At 30.6% G+C, this 22,234-nt stretch overlaps 1 protein-coding gene across 2 annotated transcripts in view; it reads right to left on the reverse strand.

The window, feature by feature from the left end:
• Dennd1b (DENN domain containing 1B) overlaps positions 1-22,234 on the reverse strand; it is a 221,848-nt gene that overhangs the window by 75,534 nt on the left and 124,080 nt on the right. For both annotated transcript variants that reach the window (XM_078022530.1, XM_078022531.1), the window contains 3 exons: positions 22,005-22,105; positions 16,239-16,284; positions 10,773-10,874 (listed from right to left, as the gene is read on the reverse strand). In XM_078022530.1, coding sequence (XP_077878656.1) covers positions 10,773-10,874; positions 16,239-16,284; positions 22,005-22,105 — 249 coding nt within the window. The remainder of the gene's footprint in view (positions 1-10,772; positions 10,875-16,238; positions 16,285-22,004; positions 22,106-22,234) is intronic.

Here is a 22,234-nt window from a genome sequence, read left to right on the forward strand (position 1 = left end):
GTCTGTTAATTGAAACCAAAGCAGGAGTGAATAGTAACGTGCTAATGCAAATTGGTTTATGCTCTCTTTTTTTTTTTCCCAAGGCCTCTTGACATAAATAAGCTTTAATTATTTTACAGTAAACTGCTTGTGAGCCACTTTTCTGCAGACTTTTAGCAATTACAACATGTGTCCACTTGTTTTGAGGTGAAGCTCATTGAATATAGCTCATTTCTGCTATGTAAGGTTATTTGTTGTGGGTTCTTCAGGATCACTTAGAATTTTATTTTACTTTTGGAAGCTTCATTTGCATATGTAATTTTCCAGTCATTTGTTGACATATTTTGTCATTATTAGGAAAAAAAGAGGGAAGAAGAGATAAACTTATTGAGACTGTACCATGAGTGGAGAATTATGTTCTGCAAATGTTACACATTGTCTCATTTAATATTCACAATAGTCTTCTAAGAAAAGAATTCATATCCCATTTATGAATGAAGAGATAAGAGGTGCAAAGACATGAATTAACCTGCCCTCACTATGTAGCTAATAAGAGGAAAATATATGATATACACTTTCTTTCTAGTTTTCAGACTACCACATGCTGGCCTTAAGTTCAATGTCACTATATCATAAACCAGTAATCAAAAAAGTACTAATGCTTTTAAATTAAGAAAGATTCATCTAGGAATTTGTATGATTTTAAAAGTCACCTAAATGTGTTATCATTTTTCAGACATATTCCATCCTTTAATTTCAAGTGCTACGCACTTTAGAGAACAATATTATCAGATTAATGTTTAAATGAATTCTACTCCTGATGTAAACTCATTTTTTTGAGTTTTGTAACATGCTCCTATGCATCAAATTCACTTCAATTTCTTTCACATAAAATGGAAAACTATAGTCTTTATATTTAAAAATACTGATCATCATATACAATCCCCATCAATGCTTAAAACAGAAACGTGAAACTATGTAACAATTTTGTTTTCTTAATAAAAACTGAGACAAATTCCAATTGGATTCCTCCCTTAACAGAGCATGTTCTTACTGTATGAAACTACCAGATAATAAAATAATGTCATTTATCCTTTACACATATATGCAAAAAGGAATATTTTTATTTCCTTATGCAAGTAGTCCTGACTAGTCTTGTAGATGATGATTGTAATTGAAGTGTCAACCTAATTAACAACTAAACTTTGAATAATTCTAATGAGAAATGAGCACAGCATCAGAGGAAAGAGCAGCTCTACAGGTGATAAACCTGCACAGTGGTGACATTTTCCAGTGTGAAGTCACAGTTGCTGTGATCTGATCAAAGAAACAGACCCCCATTGGGTCCAATTATAACCATAGTTTTGAAAAAATTATTGAGTTATGATGTTCATAATCTATGCAGAAAGGCCTTTGCAGTATAGGTCTTCTCCCCATAGCTGTGATCTTTTCAATTTATATCGAAGCTCCATAGATTCAGATAAAAGTTTAGAGCCTAATTCATTTAGCCCACAAAGTGCATATACCAGGATTCATTTAAGAGGGAATTTTTAATATTAAAATCTAACCTCAATAAATGAACATTTTTAGGTAATCCACATATCCAAACAATAATACAGTTGAAGGATACAAAAATAAATCTTCTGTCTTAATGCTCTTTATTCTAGTTTGAATAATATTATTTTTTTTAAGTTTCAAATGGTTTTAAAATACAAAACAATAGAAATGAATATCAGGGCACATATTTAATTACTATCCCCAAAATATATTACGATGGAAGGAAAAGAAAATGTTCTTAATTTTTAGAAATATTATTTAACCTAAATAGGTTGGGGAATTTTTAATTTTTGCTTTTAAAAATTAAAAACAAATAAGTCATGCTCTATGTGTGCAAAAAAGTGTACTTTTTAATAAAATAGGAAATTGACAATTTAGCTCTCTATAAATCAAGCACACATTATTCTTTGAATAAGCATAATACTTTTGCTCACAGGCAATGGAATCAAGTGTACCCACCCCTCTGGTTTTACTCCATTATGCCCTTGACTGCATGACTGTTGCTTGAGCTATCCAGGAGTATCAATCTCACAATCCCTTCCTGACCAAATCATAAACTTTAACCTTTACTTTTAGTTACCCAGTCATAGTTTCTAAGCTTTGTATGAATGTACAGAAAATGAAAAGAAAATATGTGTTCTAGAACTGCACTGTCCAAATGAAATGTCATTCATCCAAACTGAGATTTACTCTAAGTGTAAAATAGAAACTATTTCATGAATAATTTTTATATTGTTTATATTTTGAAACAGTATTTTAAGTATGGGATAAATAAAATATATCACTAAAATTAATTTCATCAAATTCTTTGGAATTTTAATGAGATTAAAAATTTTAAATTACATATGTGGCTCACATTATATTCCTATTGGACAGTGCTTATTCTTCATGAGCATTCCATCTAATTTCCTACAAATATGTGAGATTGAAAATAGCAATAAATATGGTTCCCTTTTTCCTGTGTTATTTATATATTATTTCAACTTTTACAAACTACATCAACATAAACTAGAAGATTTCAACTGTTAGTGCCTATAGATCTGAGGTTGTTCCTGTTTTTCAGAGACCAGAAAAGCAGCTGAATAAACTGCTTTTATATGAGACAATGAATGCTCAAAAATAGTCTGTAAAACTGAAATTGTTTTTAAAAATCAATTTTAGATACAAAGATATCAATCTCACATAAAATGATTATGTCAACTTTACTGTTTTCTCTTCCTTTAGGTCACTGGAGTAAATTATCACCCGTTACCATTGCCCTTTGCAGCACTAATTAGCTTTTAGCAGTTTTTATCTATAAAAGGATGGTGTTTCTTCTGCACTTTTTCAATATGTGGTCTGAGAAATGACATTTTATGATTTAATTTCCAAACTTGTACATTTAGTTGGGAAAAAATTGTGTATGTTCCCATGAATTCTATATACTTAAATATAACTCAGAATTTAGAAAAACATTTGAAATCTTAGTCATATGGCTATTATCACATAATCCTATTAATAATGAAAAAGTATCAATTGTCTTGTTTTATTATTTTTGAAGTTAAGTTACTTGGGGCATGCACTTGAAAGATACTCAGGCTCTGGCCTTTTCCTGACTCTTCATCATAAAGCTACCAAGAGGGAAGCCATTTCCTCTGCTACTTGCTCCTATGGAGACTGAAACTTCTGAAATCATGAGCTAAAATAAACATTTCCTCTTATAAGTTGTTTATCTCAGGTATTTTGTTACAGTGCTGGAGAGCTAACTAACACACCACTTCAAACTCAAGGTCATAACAGTGTCAATTTCATTTATTCTGTTGTTCTCAAAGGAAATTTTTAGGTCCTCCTCAGCATTTTACCCTTTCTCATCCCCATAGGCAATACTTCACCAAGGCTTGTCAATTCTACCTCTGATATACTTTTCAAAGTCTGTCCACTTTTCTCTAAATTCTTGTATTACCAGATTCAAGTAACTATTATCATCTTTCACCCTGACCACTGCAAATGGTTTTCACAGATCTATCTGCTTTATTTCTTAAACTCACAGTGATCTTCCAGACCTAGAACCCAAAATGATATTTTTTAACTTCAAATAGATGACACTATTCCTTTGTTAAAAACTGTCACTGAATTTTCAATAAAGTCCAAAGGTCTATTAAAGAACCATAGTCCCTTCTGATCACTCCTGCCTATCTCTACCATCTCCTTTTGCATAACTCTTTTACTTATCACACAACCTAGAGGGCTTCTTTCCATTTCTTGAATTTGCCAACCTCTTCACCATGGCCCAACTTTTGTAAATGCTTTTCCTCTTCCTCCTTTGCTTGTCTGTTTGACTCATACCCACCATTCAGGCTACTTCTGAAGAAAGATAATCCTGACACACTGAGCTTAGCTGTACCACAAACACTGTGGACTAGTAAGAATAATATGTCAGTTCAGCTAAATTATTTTCACTTTAGTTTGCTGGTAGCAGAAATGGGGCTGTCAGTCCACAAACATTTACTCTTCTTTTCTTTGGTAATGTAAGTCTTAAGTTTTAAATATTACATAGTTAAGACCCAGCTATTTCTCAACATCCCTTGGTGTGGCCATATGGCTGGATTCTAACAAAAGGGATGTGAACTGAGGAATGTGACACTTTCAGGCTATGCCCTAAAAGGGGTATGAGTGCCCTTCCCTGGATTTCCCCTTTTATTTGAGGGCAAAGAGTAGTGGAACAGCTACCTTAACCCTGGAGATGAATGCCATGTGTGAAGGATAGTAGACACCCCACAGCTCTGAACAACTTTCCTCTTATTTATTACACAACAGAGAAAAAAAACTTCTATTTTTATCTAGAAAAGGGTGTTTAGAGGTCTCTATTACAGCAGCTTAGTCTGTACCCTAATAAATATGTCATCTAAAGAAGAGACAAAGAGTACAAAAGGATATGTGACAGATATGAAATAAGAATATAGACCAAGCCTCTGACTGCTTACATAGTTTCTCAAACAGGTGCTGCTGAAATCCCACCCTCAATGCAACTGGTACAGCATCAGGGGGTTGTCATGCTTTAACAAAAAAACAAACTTCAGGCTTACAGTCTTTACTGCTGTGGTATACAAGGAGAACATCTGAGCTCTCAAGAGCCTGTACATTACCACAAAAGACATTTACTTGCTACACAACAACTGCAAACGATTTTCTCTGTATCAATGAGCCTAGAACAGGTCCAGTCTACCAATCTCACCCTTAATCTAAATTAGAATCTCCTTGTTTTTCTCTTCTACTACATTTTTTCCTTTCTTTTACAACATTTGACCCAACTTGTAATACTAGATAAGTGTTTGTTAACACAATGTAAACAGCATAAAACTGGGGTATATATTTTCTTATTCACCACTATATCCCCAGCTCTTAGCAAAATATGGGCAGATAGCAGATGCTTGACAAATACTTGTTGAATCAGTGAAGACTGAAAAAGTAACTAAATTAGCATATCAACAATCTGTTTCAGGCATACTTTTACATTTATTCCTCTTGTTTACTCGAGCAGAATATCTGTTATGGACACCAGGATCATAATTCATTTAAAAGTTAACCAAGTCATGATATAAGAAAGACTGGGGAATAACTATGGTGACAGTGCTCTCAATATCACATACAAAAGAGTTTCTTGAATATGGAAAAGTCAACAATTTAAAGGACTAGAATAAATTGGAAATTCTTTTAATAGTTAAAAATCAAAGTTTACATTTTAAAAAAATAGCTTTAGAACAGAGAGACACATGCTATTAAGGTAATATGGGAGGGAGAGGGTGTGGGCAACAGAAGAAAACGGGGTAATTTAATATGAAATACAAAGTCATGAGGAAGCCAAAGACTTCATGGGCATTTAAAAATCACTAAAAGTAACAAACAATAAATCAACTTTATAAATGGCAAAAGTACAGAGACATAAAAGGGGGGATTACTAAAGTCTGGTGGGAGGGACAGCTTGCCTCATTCATTTAAGAGAAAATAACAAAGATCTCTGAAATATTTGGAAGCATATTTAAGGCTTCAGCAATTTTTTATTTTTGTTTTTGCACTTAAGGCTTACGTTCCTAAAATATACACCAGGAGAACAGTTGGAAAATAGTTTATATATATATATAATATATATATATATATATATATATATAAATATATATATATATATATATATATTTTATATATATATATATATAATATATATATATATATAAAATAGTATATATATATACTATTTTACCTACAAACAAAGAAACAAAAAGTCTATTTTTAAATATCACATCTCTGAAAATAATCACTTATAAAAGAATAGTGACTTTCCAGAGACACTCAATTAGTGTACAGAAAAAAAAATCATATCCTCACAAGATGGCCCTCTTTTCCAAATACAGGAAATAGAATGCTATACTCTTAGACAAAAAAGTATATTTCAAATATGCTTATAGGTTTCTTCTTTTATTTATTATGAAAGTCAAATGAAAATATCCTTACAAAATTTTCCAGGAGATGACTGTAAACAGGGACTTTAAAAGCAAACTTTTAAGAAGAGCAATTATGTTTCCTTTCAACATAATTGCTTAATATAATTCATTTATTGAATACCTACTATATACAAAGTACTGCGTCAAGGCTGTGTGGTATAAAGCTAAGAACTCAGAGCATGCTCATGAACACACTTCAGAGACACGCTGAAAGCAGTATTTTCCCTGAAATCTACTCTAAGCCAAATAAAATGTTCTCCAAATTCTGCAATAAGCTGAATAAAACTGTATACTTTCTAACATGGCCATCCCAGAAATTTGTTAGAGGCTTCACTTACCATTAGACACAATAAGGATTATAGCAGAGCTGAGGCAAACCTGGAACTAATATAATATTCTCTGGGGCCTTTTTTTTTCTTTATAATGTATATTATGACATTTAACATGTTAAACCTTCATGTTAGATTAGAGGAAATATTCAATGAATTAAACATATCTATTGACAATTTGCATGGCCTAAGAGGTCAGTATACAATGGTTTTAGGAAAGGTGATTTAAAAATTCTCTGAAGTAGCTAATTCTTTTTCCAACTTATTCCCAAATAAGTGTAGATATCCAAAAATGTTATTTAAAGTCAAAGTTTTAGGTGTTTTCTCAAGGTTTTTAGGCTTTTAGTGATTCTGGGTGCTTTAGAGTAATTTATGTCTTTTCTTTTCCTATCACATTAAATCATTAACACATTTCTTCAGATAATACTTAAAGGCTTTACTATAACATGCATGGTATTTTAGATAAGTTCATTTTATATAATAGGATCTTTCTAATATTTTAGTTATCAAAAATTCTTTTTACTAATTATAGCTATTTTATCACATACTGGGGTCTACAGTGAATTGTACAATAACTCCTAAATGCACTATATTTACTATACACTCTTACGGTAGAAAACAGAAACAAATTTTCCAATAGTATAATATACAATATGAGAACAACATTTTTAGAACAATCCTGAAAATCTTAAGTCAAATAGATTATTTTGATATTTCTTTAACAATATGACCATGGGAAATGAACTTTGATATTAAATTTCAAATGATTAATTATTACATTGTGTATCACATTTATCTGAGCAGATCATGGTCTAGTACTTGGCGCGTATGACTGATGATCAACCTATCTGCACTAAATGAGATACACCATGCTTTGTGTGACTTGATTTTCTTATCTAAAATAGGGATAAGCATTTAAAAAAAATTAGTTGTAGATGGACACAATATCTTTATTTTATTTATTTTTATGTGGTACTGAGTATGGAACTCAGTGCCTCTTATGTGTGAGGCAAGCAATCTGCCACTGAGCCACAATCCCAGCCCAGGGATAAGCATTTTGATCTACCTCAGAATACATTATTTTTTAAAACCGAATGAGACAAAATTATTTACAGACAGTTAAGAAATACAGGCAAATTAATTGCCTGTTGTAATGAATATCCTAATGCACAAAACTTTTTCAAATGTCAATTCTAACCTACTTCTGTCTATGGGAGGTAGTTTACAATTGTTTACCTTAATTTTTTTGAGTCTGGATTTCCTGAATCTTATTATAATTCTAATCATTAGCTTAATTTTCCAAAGAGTGGGTTACACTATTTGTTATTTTTGAAATAGCAGCAATCTCCAAAATAATTTTAAAAATGAAGAGTAATACCTTGGAAATATACTGTTTTAAACTGTTAGGTAATTAAAACTAAATTTGTATAAATGTTTGGAATGGAAGGTTTCAATAGTCTATTTTCTTAAATTAAAATGGATTTATTTGAGATTTAAATGCTATATTTAATTCAACTAGCTTTTTCCCACTTATAAAAACATACAACAATAAGCCTAACTATGATTGATAGTTGAAATTTACTTTTTTATTTCAAAACATTCAGACTGTATATGTTCAAAGATTTCTACATGATACTACCACCAAAAATTTAGTTATGTGTTAACAGACAGAAAACACATAAACCATGTTTTAATTTATCTAATGCCTTTAAAAGGTATTCCATGTAATAATCAGTATCACTAAAATCACTCCCCATAAAATATTTGTGTGTGTGTGTATATATTAATGATACAAATCTATAGTGAAATGATGAAATAAAAAAACAAGTGTTCTTGTCAGAAGACAGGAAGAGAGTTTTTTCCCCTCCCTCAAGAAAACAAAGGATTCCTGGAAGCTTTGCCCTGATTTATTTTTCCAATTTTAAATACCTTAAGAGTAGCGGAACTGCTACTGGCATGGTAGTATTTCTAACAGTCAATAAATCTAAAATATTATGTGTGAATATTGGAATGAAGCCATTAAGAAGATTACAGCATGCAACACAGCAGAGGGTCCACAGGAAAAAAGACCTAGTAATTCAGGACAACTGTGACCACTGACCTTTGAACAGCCAAGACCACTGGTCAATCTGACACAATAATAGAGTGCACATGCATAGAAAGTCATCTAGCCTGTAAGTATAATTTAAATGCTTTGGTGGATGATTTTAAAATACTTTCCACCTAAATCTCAGTCAACTTATTAAACAATCAAACCGATTACAAACACTAATATTCTTTAGGCTTCAAATACGTATTATTAATTTAAATTACACACAAAACTTCAGTAAAATCATTAGTGATTTTAACACATCTCATTTAAAACATTTGCCATTTAAAAAATATGTTGTGATACTTCATCATTTTCCTTTGGAGCTATAAGAGACAGGTTAAACAATCACCTTAAATATTTTTAGAAAATTACTATAACTTTAAAAATATTCATATTTTCAACAAATGATCCTTGCTCTATCTCAGAAGCATTTTCATTTATGTAGCCTTCAAATTATCTGTAATTCTGTGGCCTTCAGTTTCAAGCGTCTATATAATCAATCCACCATACCTGGCAGTGTTGCTTTTTACCTATTTTAAATATTTCAGTTTTGTTTAGTTATAATGTTGTTTATGAGTAGACTACACAATGACCTATCATCTTTTATATTTAAAACTCATATTTGTACATTTTGTGAATACTACTTATCATCCCCATCTATTTAAATAAGTGTCTTAATTATCAACTAATTCTAGTACTTCTCAATTTTAAAAAAGCAGAGTTCTTCTCAAAGAATCATCTCACTAAAGCTGACAATAAAATTTTTAATATCATACAGAAAAGCTGAATTTCTTTCTCTCTTTCTTCCTCTTTCTTTAATAAACAATCCTTCCTCAATTGAGCATTAATAGTATGAGATATATGCACAGGAAAACATTCTTAAAAGTTGGAATTCTATTTTTATAATTATTTCTCCATCCATTGAAGAATACTTTGATGGGATTCTAAATGAATAACTAATCATTTCTAGTAGTTTCTGCAAAAGTTTATAATGAGACAATCTAGTTATAATGAGCTGAAAAGATAATTGTTCATTGGCCTGAGTGTGGATGTGTTCAAACAGCATGAATTTTTACTAGAGTTAAGATAAAAGAGTTCAGAGTAATGTGCCTCAAGGTCAGCAAGCATTTTTGGTTATTTATAGTCATAAATAATCTGATTTGGATTTTGAAATAATATTTTTCCTATCACTAACTATAAGAACAATAAAGGCTCATGTGGCTGTATATTTGGAATTTGGAATTTTTAAATCCTTAATAATGGATTTCAAAGCAATTGTAATTTACACAAAAATGTATTATGATTTTTAATTCCCAAATTTTAATGTCCTTGAAAAGATGCTTTGCTTTTTGAAAAAGGGGAGTTAGTTTACCTTAAAACTAAATCACAGGATGTTTTTAACTAGCCCATTAAATAAAATATATACAAATAGTACTCGTTTGCATTTTTGCCCTATACTAAAGAATATGAAGGCCAGAAAAATGTACTTTTTGAGACTATTTAACATGAAATACAGAATATGTCCCATTATAAGCTGCAGACACAAACCCTCTGCAAGATCAAAGACTAGAAAAGAACTGGCACTTAATTTATCAGCCTTTACAGACAAAAGACAGTTTTCGTCATTTCAAAAGGATCAGATGTCTTTTATGACAAACTGCGTTTGCAGTTTAATTTACAAATAGAATTCTAAGTAAGCAGTCTTTGCTCTGCCAAAGCAAATGACAAACAGTGTAGGTTTTCATTCTTGCGGTCCTCAGCAGGATAGAAAAGATTAAAATAAAACTGAAATAATTTAGAGAAAACAAATAAATGTTTCAGAAAGTTGAGGGAGATCAAAGCCAGAATTTTCTGACCCCAACTGTACAAGCATTTCTTATTATATTGACCAGTGCCATCAGATCATTAATTAAAAGGAAAAGCGCTGGCAGGTGGCAGGGAAGCAAAAGCCGATAATTGGCCCCCTTCTTCTTCTTGCCTTCAAAAACTCTCTCATTCTTTTGCAAGACATGCCACTAGGCAGACAGAAATGCCTACTTTGTAATATAATGATTAAGATGAGATGAAGAGACTTACGTTTAAAGAAACTCTGCCTAATGAATGCATCTAGCTTTTTAATTATGATGGTACTTTTACAATAAGGAATATGATGTCCCATTCTACATCTCCTCAACTGCCAAAAGGTAAAAATGCTAAAAATAGAACTACATCAATTCCTCTCACACCACTTGCACACACTAACCCTTTTATTTAAGATAAAAAGTGAGAAAATAACTCTTAACTCAAGGGTCCAGGAGAAAACATATACATTCTTCACAAAATATCCTTCAGACTTACCACATCACTTGGCAGGTTGTTCAAGTCATTAAATGGTGATTCTAGAGTATTTGTGTCAACATTTAACATAACCACATCTTCCAATGATTTGTTTTTCACTCTCTGTTTAAAAAACACATATATGAAAAAGACAAAATATTTTCTATGCAAACTATATGTTTTTTGGTGTTTTTTTTAAACACCAAAACATTATCTTAATGCAAAGGCTTGAAATTTTCAACAAAAAAATCCTACATTACAAAAGGATATAAACAACTTCGTATTCCTAGGAAGGAAATTTGATCATTATCCATTCAAAACATTTGGTAGAAATGCTTAAAATGCAGTATTTGCTCATACAATACTGAATTAATTTAACTACCAAAGAGATAATGCAACAAAACCTATTATAAAATTGGCACACTTGCATCACAAAAACCTCTAGTCTTTAAAATTCATCAAATGAATATCAATCCAATAATACAGTAATTTGTACCCAGCTCCTCACCTATCTTTAGCATAAATCACACTGTAGTGACAACATAAAATAATAACTATGACCACAGTATTGATCTTCATTTTAAAATGAATAAATATTTTCTCTACATTTCTATACCAGTAGATATACCTTGATGATGAGGACTGAAAGTGGTCTAAGAGAAAGTAACAGAGAGGAGAGTAAGCTGGAACTTATAGTTAGCAATATTCCTTACATCAATTTCATGGTAAACAATGAAATTTAATAGTCTATCAGAATGACCATTTTATTTGTCTTATTTATTTAAAAGCTTTAAAATAGTCAACATACCTCAATATATTCACAAATTATACTAAATTACAATTTTATCAAAGTTTTTGACCTAATAAAGAAAATAGTTATGGTTATTTTGTCCTATTTAAATTATCATATATACTTTTAAAAAAGCATTGATTTCTATTTGTTTGATTTAAATTATAGCAAATGGTGATAAGTGATAAGTAATGTGTTCATTAAGGAAATAAATCCATGAATTTATAATTCCATAATTTTATAGGTCAACTAGTAATAGATCAATAAATAATTTCAGTGTAATATTTTAAAAACTATCATTGCAGAATAAAAGCCATTTTTGAAATTTATTATTTAAATATCTCAAATTTTAAATTGGCTAAGTCAATTATTTTTTTTAAACTGATTATAACTGAAATTTCTCCGATCTATTTAAGAATTTCAAATTTCTGAACATTTGGTAGAATGTTAAATCTGCTAGTGAACTAACAGCCTAAAGTAGGGAATTCATGTTTTAAGAGAGGTATAATATCTACGTATGATATGAATTCTTGGGAGATACACTATTTTAAACATCCATCTTGTAAAAACACATTGTATTATAAAATAAGACCTTAAAGATAGTCACTTCTAAGACACAGAGAACCATTTCTGGTGACACTAATGATATTATTTCAAAAAACATTTATAAATACACTCACTTCTTTTTCTTCCTATACACACTAAGAGAGGTTTAAATACAGAAATATGTGTTTACTTATAAATTAACTATAGTATAAATATAATAATCCATTTAATATTGTAAGCAAATATATATTATATTGGTGTACTTGTAGTAATGATATTTGGACAAACTATGTTATAACTATAATATACATCTTCATTTTTAAGTTAGCTTTATACCAGAAAATATGTAAATAATCTGGGAGCTAGACACATATTTTAAGAAGTAAAATGAGCTTTTAAAAATAGCACAGGATAGATGGGCACAGTGGTGCAAGCCTATATAATCCCAGCAGCTCAGAAGGCTGAGGCAGTAGGATCACAAGTTCAAAGCCAGCCCCAGCACTGATGAGGCACTAAGTAACTCAGTGAGACCCTGTCTCTAGATAAAATACAAAATAGGGCTGGGATATGGCTCAGTGTTTGAGTGCCCCTGAGTTCAATCCCCAGTATTAAAAAAAAAAAAAAAAAAAAGCACAGGATAGTGCCAATGTGCCCCAAAATGTTTTGTGATAACACTCTAAAGTCTGAATAATTAATATGAAATGTTCACTTTTTTCAAAATTACTTTTAGTTTTATAAACTCAGAAAATAGTGCCCACGGAATTGTTTTTCAAAGAATTAATCAATAAGAATAACAACATGAAGCAGGGTGTGGCAATACAGGCTACTCTCAAGGCTAAGGCAGGAGGATCATGAGTTCCAGGCCAGTCTGGGCAATAGGGTCTGAGAAAGACCCTATTTCAAAAAGAGAAAAAAAAAAGAATAGAAAAATGTATTCAGTTTTAATTAAGAAACTGAGAGGCCATAATATGAAATAATTTCAAGAATGAAAGAAAGAAACAAAGGAAGGAAGGAAAGAAGGAAGGAAGGAGGGAAGGAAGGAGGCAAACCAGTATTTTTGAAAGAAAATCTGGAATAGCATCAGTATGTTAACTATTTTTTCTCTTCAAATCAAGCTTAAGCAATTTTTTTTCGAAATAGGTATGTAAAAATCAAATGTTACCTTTTTATCTGTCTCATATTTTTATACCTTATAAAGTTATAATATATAAAAATAAGAGTGAGAAAACATGAGAAAAGAATTCCTTTTTCTTCAAAAATAAGAAAATAATAACTGGACATAGACTAAAAGGCTTATTAAGAAAACAGTAAGGTGTTAAAGTAGGTTAAGTCTTTTCATGCCCTCTATTAAACCCTTCTGCAAATGTGACTACGGATGTACATTATACACATTAATTCAAAGAAATGACACCATGGCAGCAATCATATGACCTTATGAAACTGAACAACATGTCACTTAATAGTCCTTTGTAAAATGAACCAAATAAGACAATTCTCATATTTATAGCTTTTACTCATTTACTCTTAATCTCTTTTACATACCTTAGTCTGCTTTGAGATCATCCCTGAAGTTTAGTTTTCAGAAAGAACAAAATATGTTTTTCCTTTATTTTAGAAGCATTTTTTTTTATTTTAAAAAGAGACTTTTTGCCATTCTTTACTCAATGATTACATAAAAAATAATTTTAAAAATTCAAATATCATTAATATGATTTAAAATAACTATGGAAGTTTTTATAAACTGATAATATATGTGGAAACTGTCTTGAACAAGAAAGAGAAAAAAGACTATTTTGACTCTTGAAAAATTTCATTGTAATTGCTAAAAAAAAATGCAAAAACTTACTTATCTCAGTCTAACATATAAACTATGTAAGTAGTTACATCCACATTTTAATTATAAATTACTTATTATAAAATAAATAAGCACAAAATAAATTTTAGATGAAAAGTCCAATAATGAAATAGTAAGAATAAAATTGCAATATATAATATCATTGTGTAATACATTAAGAAGAAAGTTACTAAATAACACCCAACTGTTTTAAAAGAATTCTTGAGGGCCCAAGTATATTTTTTCATTCACTATTAAACCAGATAAACCAAATAAAGCTGACTATCAAGACAACTTGAATAAACCAGTGAATAAAAATTATAGAGATTTCAACTAACCTAACTGTGGCTCTAAATATTCTTGTTTAATAACAAAAGCTTATTTAAAGTTAGAATGCACTTTTTTAAAGACAATAATTTCAAAACATGAAAAATTTTTAAGTTTGCTCCTTAAAAAATATTTTCTTTACATATGGCCAATAAATATATGATAAATAAAACTGAACACTTAAAACATGTATAATTTCTATATTAATTTTGGAAAGCCAATTTTAAAAATTGATATAGAATATTATATAAAAAAATAACCCATCAATAGGTAGTGTCAACAACTTTAAATATTTTGCATCTGTATAAATATACAGAAAAATTATCATCTTACATTCATTAAATACAGAAAGTCACTAATGTGAAAATGCATAATAATATGCACAATAATATGAAAGTCAAATTTGATGATTTCCTTAGGGAAAAAAAAAATCTAACCATGTTTAGATTCCTAATCAAGTCAAGCTACTGGTCAGGGCTTGGGATGAAGCTCAGTGGTAGAGAACTTGCTTACCATGTGTAAAGCCCTGGGTTCAATCCCTAGCACTTCAAAAACAAAAACAAACAAAAAACTGATCAATAAAATAATAGTGAGGTGCTGAGGCTGTGGCTCAATGGTAGAGCATTTGCCTGGCATGTGTGAGACACTGAGTTCGATTCTCAGCACCACATACAAATAAATGAATAAAACAAATGTCCATACATCTAAAAAAAATATTTTAAAAAATGCTACGAAATATTCCATGATCTAATACCAGACTGAATACCTAAATTAATCTATTCTACATTTCATATACTTTGTTTTTTCAGTGAAAATGCCTGAGCTTATAGGAAAACTTTTATAAAAATGAATAAAATATAAGAAATCATAAAGTTATCCAACCCGAATTTCAATATAAAAAAAATTCAAGCCTATTAAAAATTCATTAAGATTTACTTTCTATTAATGATGAAGCAAATAAAAAATACTGCCTACTATTTTGCAAAAAAAAAAAAAATGCCCCAAACTAGAGCTCAGGTGTAATTCTATAATCCAGGCCTTTTGCTGGAACATGACTCTCTCATAAGATCCTTGAGAATTTTAAAATACATCAAAAGAATCTTCTTTGATCAAAGGGAAGGACTGATGTATATAGTAACAGCAACTAAGAAAACCACATTTAACTCATTATTTTGTTAATTCGAAATTAGGTTAAATTGTTAATCTGTACAATCAGCCAAAAGAGAAAAGTATTCAAAGAAAACTGAAATCACCCATCATAATGTTTCCACTCAACTGACTCAAATTTTCTGCTTTCATACAAAGCTTTGTTTATTTTTTCACAGGCTAATCTTCCAAAAAGTCTACTCTGGTAATATCACTGATTCAGATTCAAGAACTTTGAAGTTTAAGTAGTTTCACTACAAGGATAACTTAAGTAAAAAAAAAAAAATCATTTGGAATGATCTGATGACAGCTAAAAAAAAAATCCCAAATTTTCATCCCCCAACAGGACTGAAAATTAAAATATAAAAAGAAGCTATATTCTAATTTCAAAGTTTGTCATTATCATATTAAAACCACATAGAAATAAACTAAAAAAATGAAGTTTTCAAAATAAAAACATTTCATTTTCTGAGCCACAAGTACGTAAATTTTAATTTTCAAAATATAGTTCCGAGAAAAAGATATAAAAGATATCAAGTTACCATCAAGAAAAGTAGTTCATTAAGGATTAAAGTTTTTAGTATTCAAAACTTACCATATGACTTCTATAAAACATAACCTATTTTCATGGGTTTCATGCCACTAAAAATGCTCATTTAGTACACTAATCTAAATGAAATTATTTCAATGCTAACTTTTTTAAATGATCATTTAATTAGCTCCTAAATATGAAGTTAGTCACTGCTTGGTATTATTCATTTGATATTCTTTCAAACAAAACTGTTTTAAGTATTATTTTTAATGAGTAAATTTTATCACTATCTCGTTTCTAAAAGATACTCACCTCTATGAGGCTGGAGTGTATTCCAATCAGGTATGGCATTGGGGCACTAAATTAAAAAAAAAAAAAAAATATATATATATATATATATATATATATTCATATAGTTTGTTAAAACTGAAACAATAAGTATTTCAAGTGCTTAAAAAAATTAAATTTACTAAATGCTCAGTTCCAGAACAGCACATTCTACATTCAAAATTATTCAATATATAAAACTCAAATTTAATCCTAGAGGTCATTAACATTTAAATTAAGGTTGGCTTATCTAAAAATCACAAAATCTTTTGTAATTAAATTAAGATTATAATACCTAAAAAGCATTTTTTATTTAAGACTCTCAGGGCCTAGGCCACAGTCTGAGTTGAATCTTTTCCATATACCTCACAGCAAATAAGTCCTAAATAATCATCAAATATATTACATTTTTGCACATATTTTCTCATTCTTATTTCTGTGATTTTTCTTAATATGTCTTCATTATTTCATACCTACTATGTCTCCAAATATTTAGTCAGTCAGTCAGTCAGTTACATAGTCACAGTGTCATCAAATATTTACTGAGACTTAATGTGTGCCAGGAAGTATTCTGGAAGTAGAGTTGCAAAAAATAAACAAGTTCCTCCCATAATATGCTTTCTCTTCCCTCATGTATATCACCTTTAATTTAAGTTTTATAAATTCAGATTTATTCCACTTTCAGTGTAATGAATAAAATAATTTTAATAAATTAAAAATACTCAAATACAACAAGGATTTTATATTAATTAATTCAATGCCTGATATTGGAGGTGCCAGGCTCTGAGGTAGGGGCTTGGGAATAATAATAAACAATATGACTGAAATGTGTTTCCTTGTGAATCTTGTACCCTAGCAGAAATGCAAACATTAAAGAACTTTTAGTATACAAAATCTATGCTACTAGTAATTTTAGAAATATTTCTTAGGAAATACAAGAAGAAAATTATTCAACTTGACATTTCAAACAAAATTATTATCTAACAGGAAAACATAAGAATGTACAGATGTCTACAAAAGTGATAGAAGATATGTGAACAAATAGCTATATAAAAATAAAACATTTTGGCAATTCTTTTATGGGTATCTTTGTGCTTTATTAATGCAAACCTTTTCTATTAAGGCAAACAGATAATCCTCTTTCTCAAAGGATTTGCATAATTTTCTAACCATCACTGCCATTATTAAAACAGTGCTGTCCAAACTCTGTGTTCACTTTTCTACTGAGAACTAATAATAGATAAAAATAACAGGCACCTTGACAGATTCAGGTATTTCAAAGTAATCTCAGAAAGTTCCAAGTTCATTTAAGGATGGATAAACAGTAACCTATACTTCCAGAATTCACACACACACACACACACACACACACACACAAACAAACACACACTCACACAATGGATGAAGTTCTTTGCTTCTCAGTAGCCTGTACGTTCTAGTTCATTACTTATTATTGTACTACATTCTAATTCCCAGTTGTCTTTGCCTTTTGTAGCTTTGTTCCTTCCTATTCTTTTTTAATTTTTATGCAACAGACCATCTGGAATTGATCTGATATTCTGGATACTTCATTTGACTGAAAGTTGAAAACTATTTATAGGTCTCGATATCCTCAAGACCCAATAGATTTTCTTCCGTAAAAAGTAAAAAGGAGGAACAAATGTGGACTGTTCCACTTTTACTTAAATAAGGGAAGGCCAGTTACTCCCTAGTTCATGTTTTCATCCCTTGGACTCTACAGATAACAAACAAAGTATAGATCACTACTCTGGGCCCCCAGAATCAGGCTTGGGCCACTGTCACTAAATAAGGTAGGCAACTCTCAAGATTTTAAATATGTTAAGCCCTCCAAACATCCAAAATAGTATAAAATTATTAGTTACCACAAAACCTTCCAATTAGGATATCCTAATCACAAGATGTATAATACAGAAAGTCTATGGTATCTTAAATTCCAAAACACATTTTAATAGAAGAGTGCTTGCCAAAATATTCAAGGCTTTTAAACATAGTATGTTCCTCTTATACATGTTGAAGAGATACTGGATGGACCACAGTTTTATTAAATGAGAGTTCAAACTGCTAAGTAATCTACTAAAATTCTAGGAAATTCATCTAGAAAAATACTTTTTAAAGATTATGAAGGCTACTTATCTTTTGAGATACAAACAATAAGTTTATATAAATTGTAAAGATAGAATTAAAAATTCAGTAAAAAGCATCTATGCAGAGTAATAAATAATAAAACAATAAAGTAACTCAAAACTTTTTATAATAATAATAAAGTAATTCAAAATTTGTTTATAAGATAGCTAAGTAAGTATCCACAAGATTTTTCCTCACTAATTTTAAATAAAATCCAAAAATAGAGCTATTTGAGGCACAAGCATTATTAATCTACAACACAGATTTTCTAAAGTAATTATGATATTTTTCAGAATATGAGATTAATTGAATAGGTGTTTCCTTCCCACCTTTTCATAGTGGATTGTGTACCTCCTAATATAAAATAAGCCAAGTCTCATGGAAAGAAATTTTGCAAACCCTAGCTGAAATTTCCTAATTAAATTAGGGTGTTAATAAGTCAGGAAGAGATCCTTGGCAACACAGATGTTAACATCCATGTGCAAAACTGTCCTAGATCTTTCCATCAGTGAAGTTATTTTGAAAAGACAGAATATAGAAGGCTCTATTATGAATGCTGTTTCTTTTTGGTAGAAACTAACCTTCACTCAAAATACTGCCTTTCTTTTCTTTTTAGGTTTTCTTAACAAACAGACTACCTGTAACTATAACAGCAATCTATTGGGGGTAGTATTAAAATTGTAATCTTCCATTTAAAAAAAAGTGTTCCCTTAGAAGCTAAATTGATCATTTCATAGCAGATTCAGATAGATGAGCTAAATGAAAAGATTGACTAACCATTCCCTGACCAAACAACAATTTACTTTTACTACTCGTAGATCACAACACCTCTTAAGCATTTATGAACTCAGATAGTTTATCAGTGTCATAAACTTGCCACATTAAAATACTCTTATTTTGGCTGATTAAGGGAAAAATACAGATTGTATAACTTTCTTCTGAGAATCATCCCTAACCTTCCAAGAAGGTGGGCTGTTTCTTCGATTTCCATGCATGGTTCTTTTGTATGTCTCCACAATAGGACTTACAATATCTGAGCTTTATGTGTGTATGTGTATGCACATAGAAGTTTATGTCAGTATATATGTATGTCTTCCTATCTGTGAAGCTCCCAAGGGCAAAAAATTAATCTTATTCATCACATTACATACACACATCTAGGCAAATAGTTGCTCACTAGATGTTTGATGAACAAATATATGGATGAATGAACAGACCAACAAAGTAGTTAGGCTTTATCAATAAACCAAGATGCGATATTCACCCATGGTCACAAGATGGCATTATGGTTCTCCACAACCTGTTCTATGCCAGAGCTATCAGATGCAAAAACAGAAATACTTTGAGGAGCTAGAATTACTTCAGGATTTGGAAAGCTCTTATCACTCTAAAGAGTTAACAATAATACATCTACTCCTATCAAACCTTCATGGTGTTATTTTTAACTGGAATATTAAAATCATTTATTCAAAGAGATTGAAGGGATAATATGAAATATTTTCCCCTTGTGCAGGTAGATTAATATGATTTTAACTTGAAGGATTCAAAGGGAAGAAAAACCATTTTTCTTAGAAAATTGTTTAGTCCAACAAATTTTCTAATAATAGAAGAAAGCCAGAATCTCAAATGGCTATTTCTAGAAAAAAAAAATCATAGTTCTTAGTTCCTACAGTAGAAATTAACCTATCACTGTGTCTGTAAAGTTCAGAAAGTTTCAGATAAACTCCTTGCTTGGGTATCACCGCTCTGTTATAAAAGCTGTTAGAACCTGTCCTAACAGCTACTTCAGACATTAGAAAGAAAATTCCAGGGTTGAAATATAGAACAAGCTTCTTTCATTATAATGGAAGCAGCAAAAAAAAAAAAGGATTCGATGTCAGGGATGGAAAGTATCAGAAAGGTAGCTTTGGAAAGAATTAGTAAAAATTTCCCTGAGTCATTGAACAGTTTCTAAATAACATTAAATGTGTAATTCATTATAGAGAAATGAGCTTAGAGGTGTGTTACCTCTAAGAGGTCAGATTATTTTAATAGAAAAAAATAAGATGACATGAGCATTATAACCCGATAAAATATAATTCTAAACTTCATAATTAGAAGTGTTAGTTCTTGAAACACTCAATTGACCTATATTTTTAAACTGTTCATCAATACAGTAAATTTTAATTACAGAACACCGTGTGCAAAGAACTATTGCATATGTTGACATGAATGAACTCCAATCTCTGCCTTCAAGGATGGTTAAGATATTGTAGGTGTGCTGGTCAAAAGAAAACTCTAAAATACATGTCATAAGAGACTATTTATAGGTTTAGCTTTACACTTAATCTTGTGAGTGTGATACTTCATAATATAATTAATTGCATTCCTATAATCTGCGAAACATTTCTCCAAGGGCAGAAGAGCAGTGGTAGGTCACTGGTACCTACTTCACAGCATTATCAATACTACTACTATGCTGTGGAAACCAATAGAGCAGTATAATCAAAATATGTGTCCAAGTACTTATACTGTTATTATCATCACTTATTATAAGCAGATTAGTCACAAAAAACTTAATTTAAAAACTTTAATGTATGAATTTATATAATTTTAATCCTTAAGTACTTTGTCCTTCAAGAAATAAAAAGCTAAATAAATGTTATTTTTAAAGGAACTGATTTTTACTAATATTAGTTAGGATTTAAACAAACACATTAAAGCTGAAATGATTTCCTCCTGTGCATATATGTGTATGATTTAAAGGGGGAAAAAATCCCATCAAATTTCTTACAAATTAAGGTATGCCTCCAGAAAATGATAATGCAGTAAAGATAACATACCCCAGTCCTAAAGAAGGTCCCAAAGCTGCTTTTTAGTAGTCTGCTCCCTGCTATTCTCACTCTAAGTATGTAGACTCTTCTAGGGAGGAGAACAAGGGGGTCATTGGTCATTGTTCTCATAATTTCTAGAGGCCTGAATGAATTCAGACTGGTGAAATCACTGGGAGTTGTTTCTAAGGCAAGCAAACCTTTTATTATTACTCCCAACACTGTTTTTTCTTTTTCTTTTTATAGCAGCTTTAGGCTGAAATTTTGACTTAAACCAATATTATATTTTAAAATAATTCTTATATTAAAAGCAACCCTTTTGTCAGTACAAGGTATTCAGTGTGCTATTGGGGAAAGTAGAGGTAAAAGAAAGTGTATCCTGGGGTAAAGGAAACAAAAGTGTGCCCTGACAGAGACAATGTAGTAACTGGCAGACTTTCCAGACAAGTTCTGACACCTGGAACACTGGGTTTTCTAATTAATACCATACTTCTGTCCAATTTTCCCAGCCACAAACAAAAATTTTGTTTCTATTTATGTACTGAATTATCTAAATGACTGCAGAATAAATTCACAAAATTTAAAGAGCTTTGTTTGCCAAGGGCAAATTTTCTGTGGAAAGAACTACTCTGGCCTCCATAAAAGTACTCTTTAGTATGTATTACTAACGCAAAAGTCAAGTTCCTGTGATTTTTTTTTTCACATATACAGGAGGTTTACCTAATCTACAAATAAGCGGATCTGTTTTCTAATCATGAAACCTGGATTTAAAGCCGTCTGGCAAAAGCCAGCTTACCAGCAGTAGTCCAGCAGGTGTAGAGGAAGCACTGGGATGTATATATGTTGCCAATACATTGGGTAGAGCAGAGCAGCCGATCCATGGAGACAGGCAGTTAACTAAAATTTACAAAAGGACAACAATAATAAGTAGCCGCTGACCCTCCAAACAAAAAGCCATGTCCAAGGTATCAAAGATGAATGATAATCATAGAAAAATTTACACATGACATAACTCACAATGCCTCT

Source organism: Ictidomys tridecemlineatus, chromosome 10, assembly GCF_052094955.1.
Source record: "Ictidomys tridecemlineatus isolate mIctTri1 chromosome 10, mIctTri1.hap1, whole genome shotgun sequence".
Lineage (NCBI taxonomy): Eukaryota > Metazoa > Chordata > Mammalia > Rodentia > Sciuridae > Ictidomys > Ictidomys tridecemlineatus.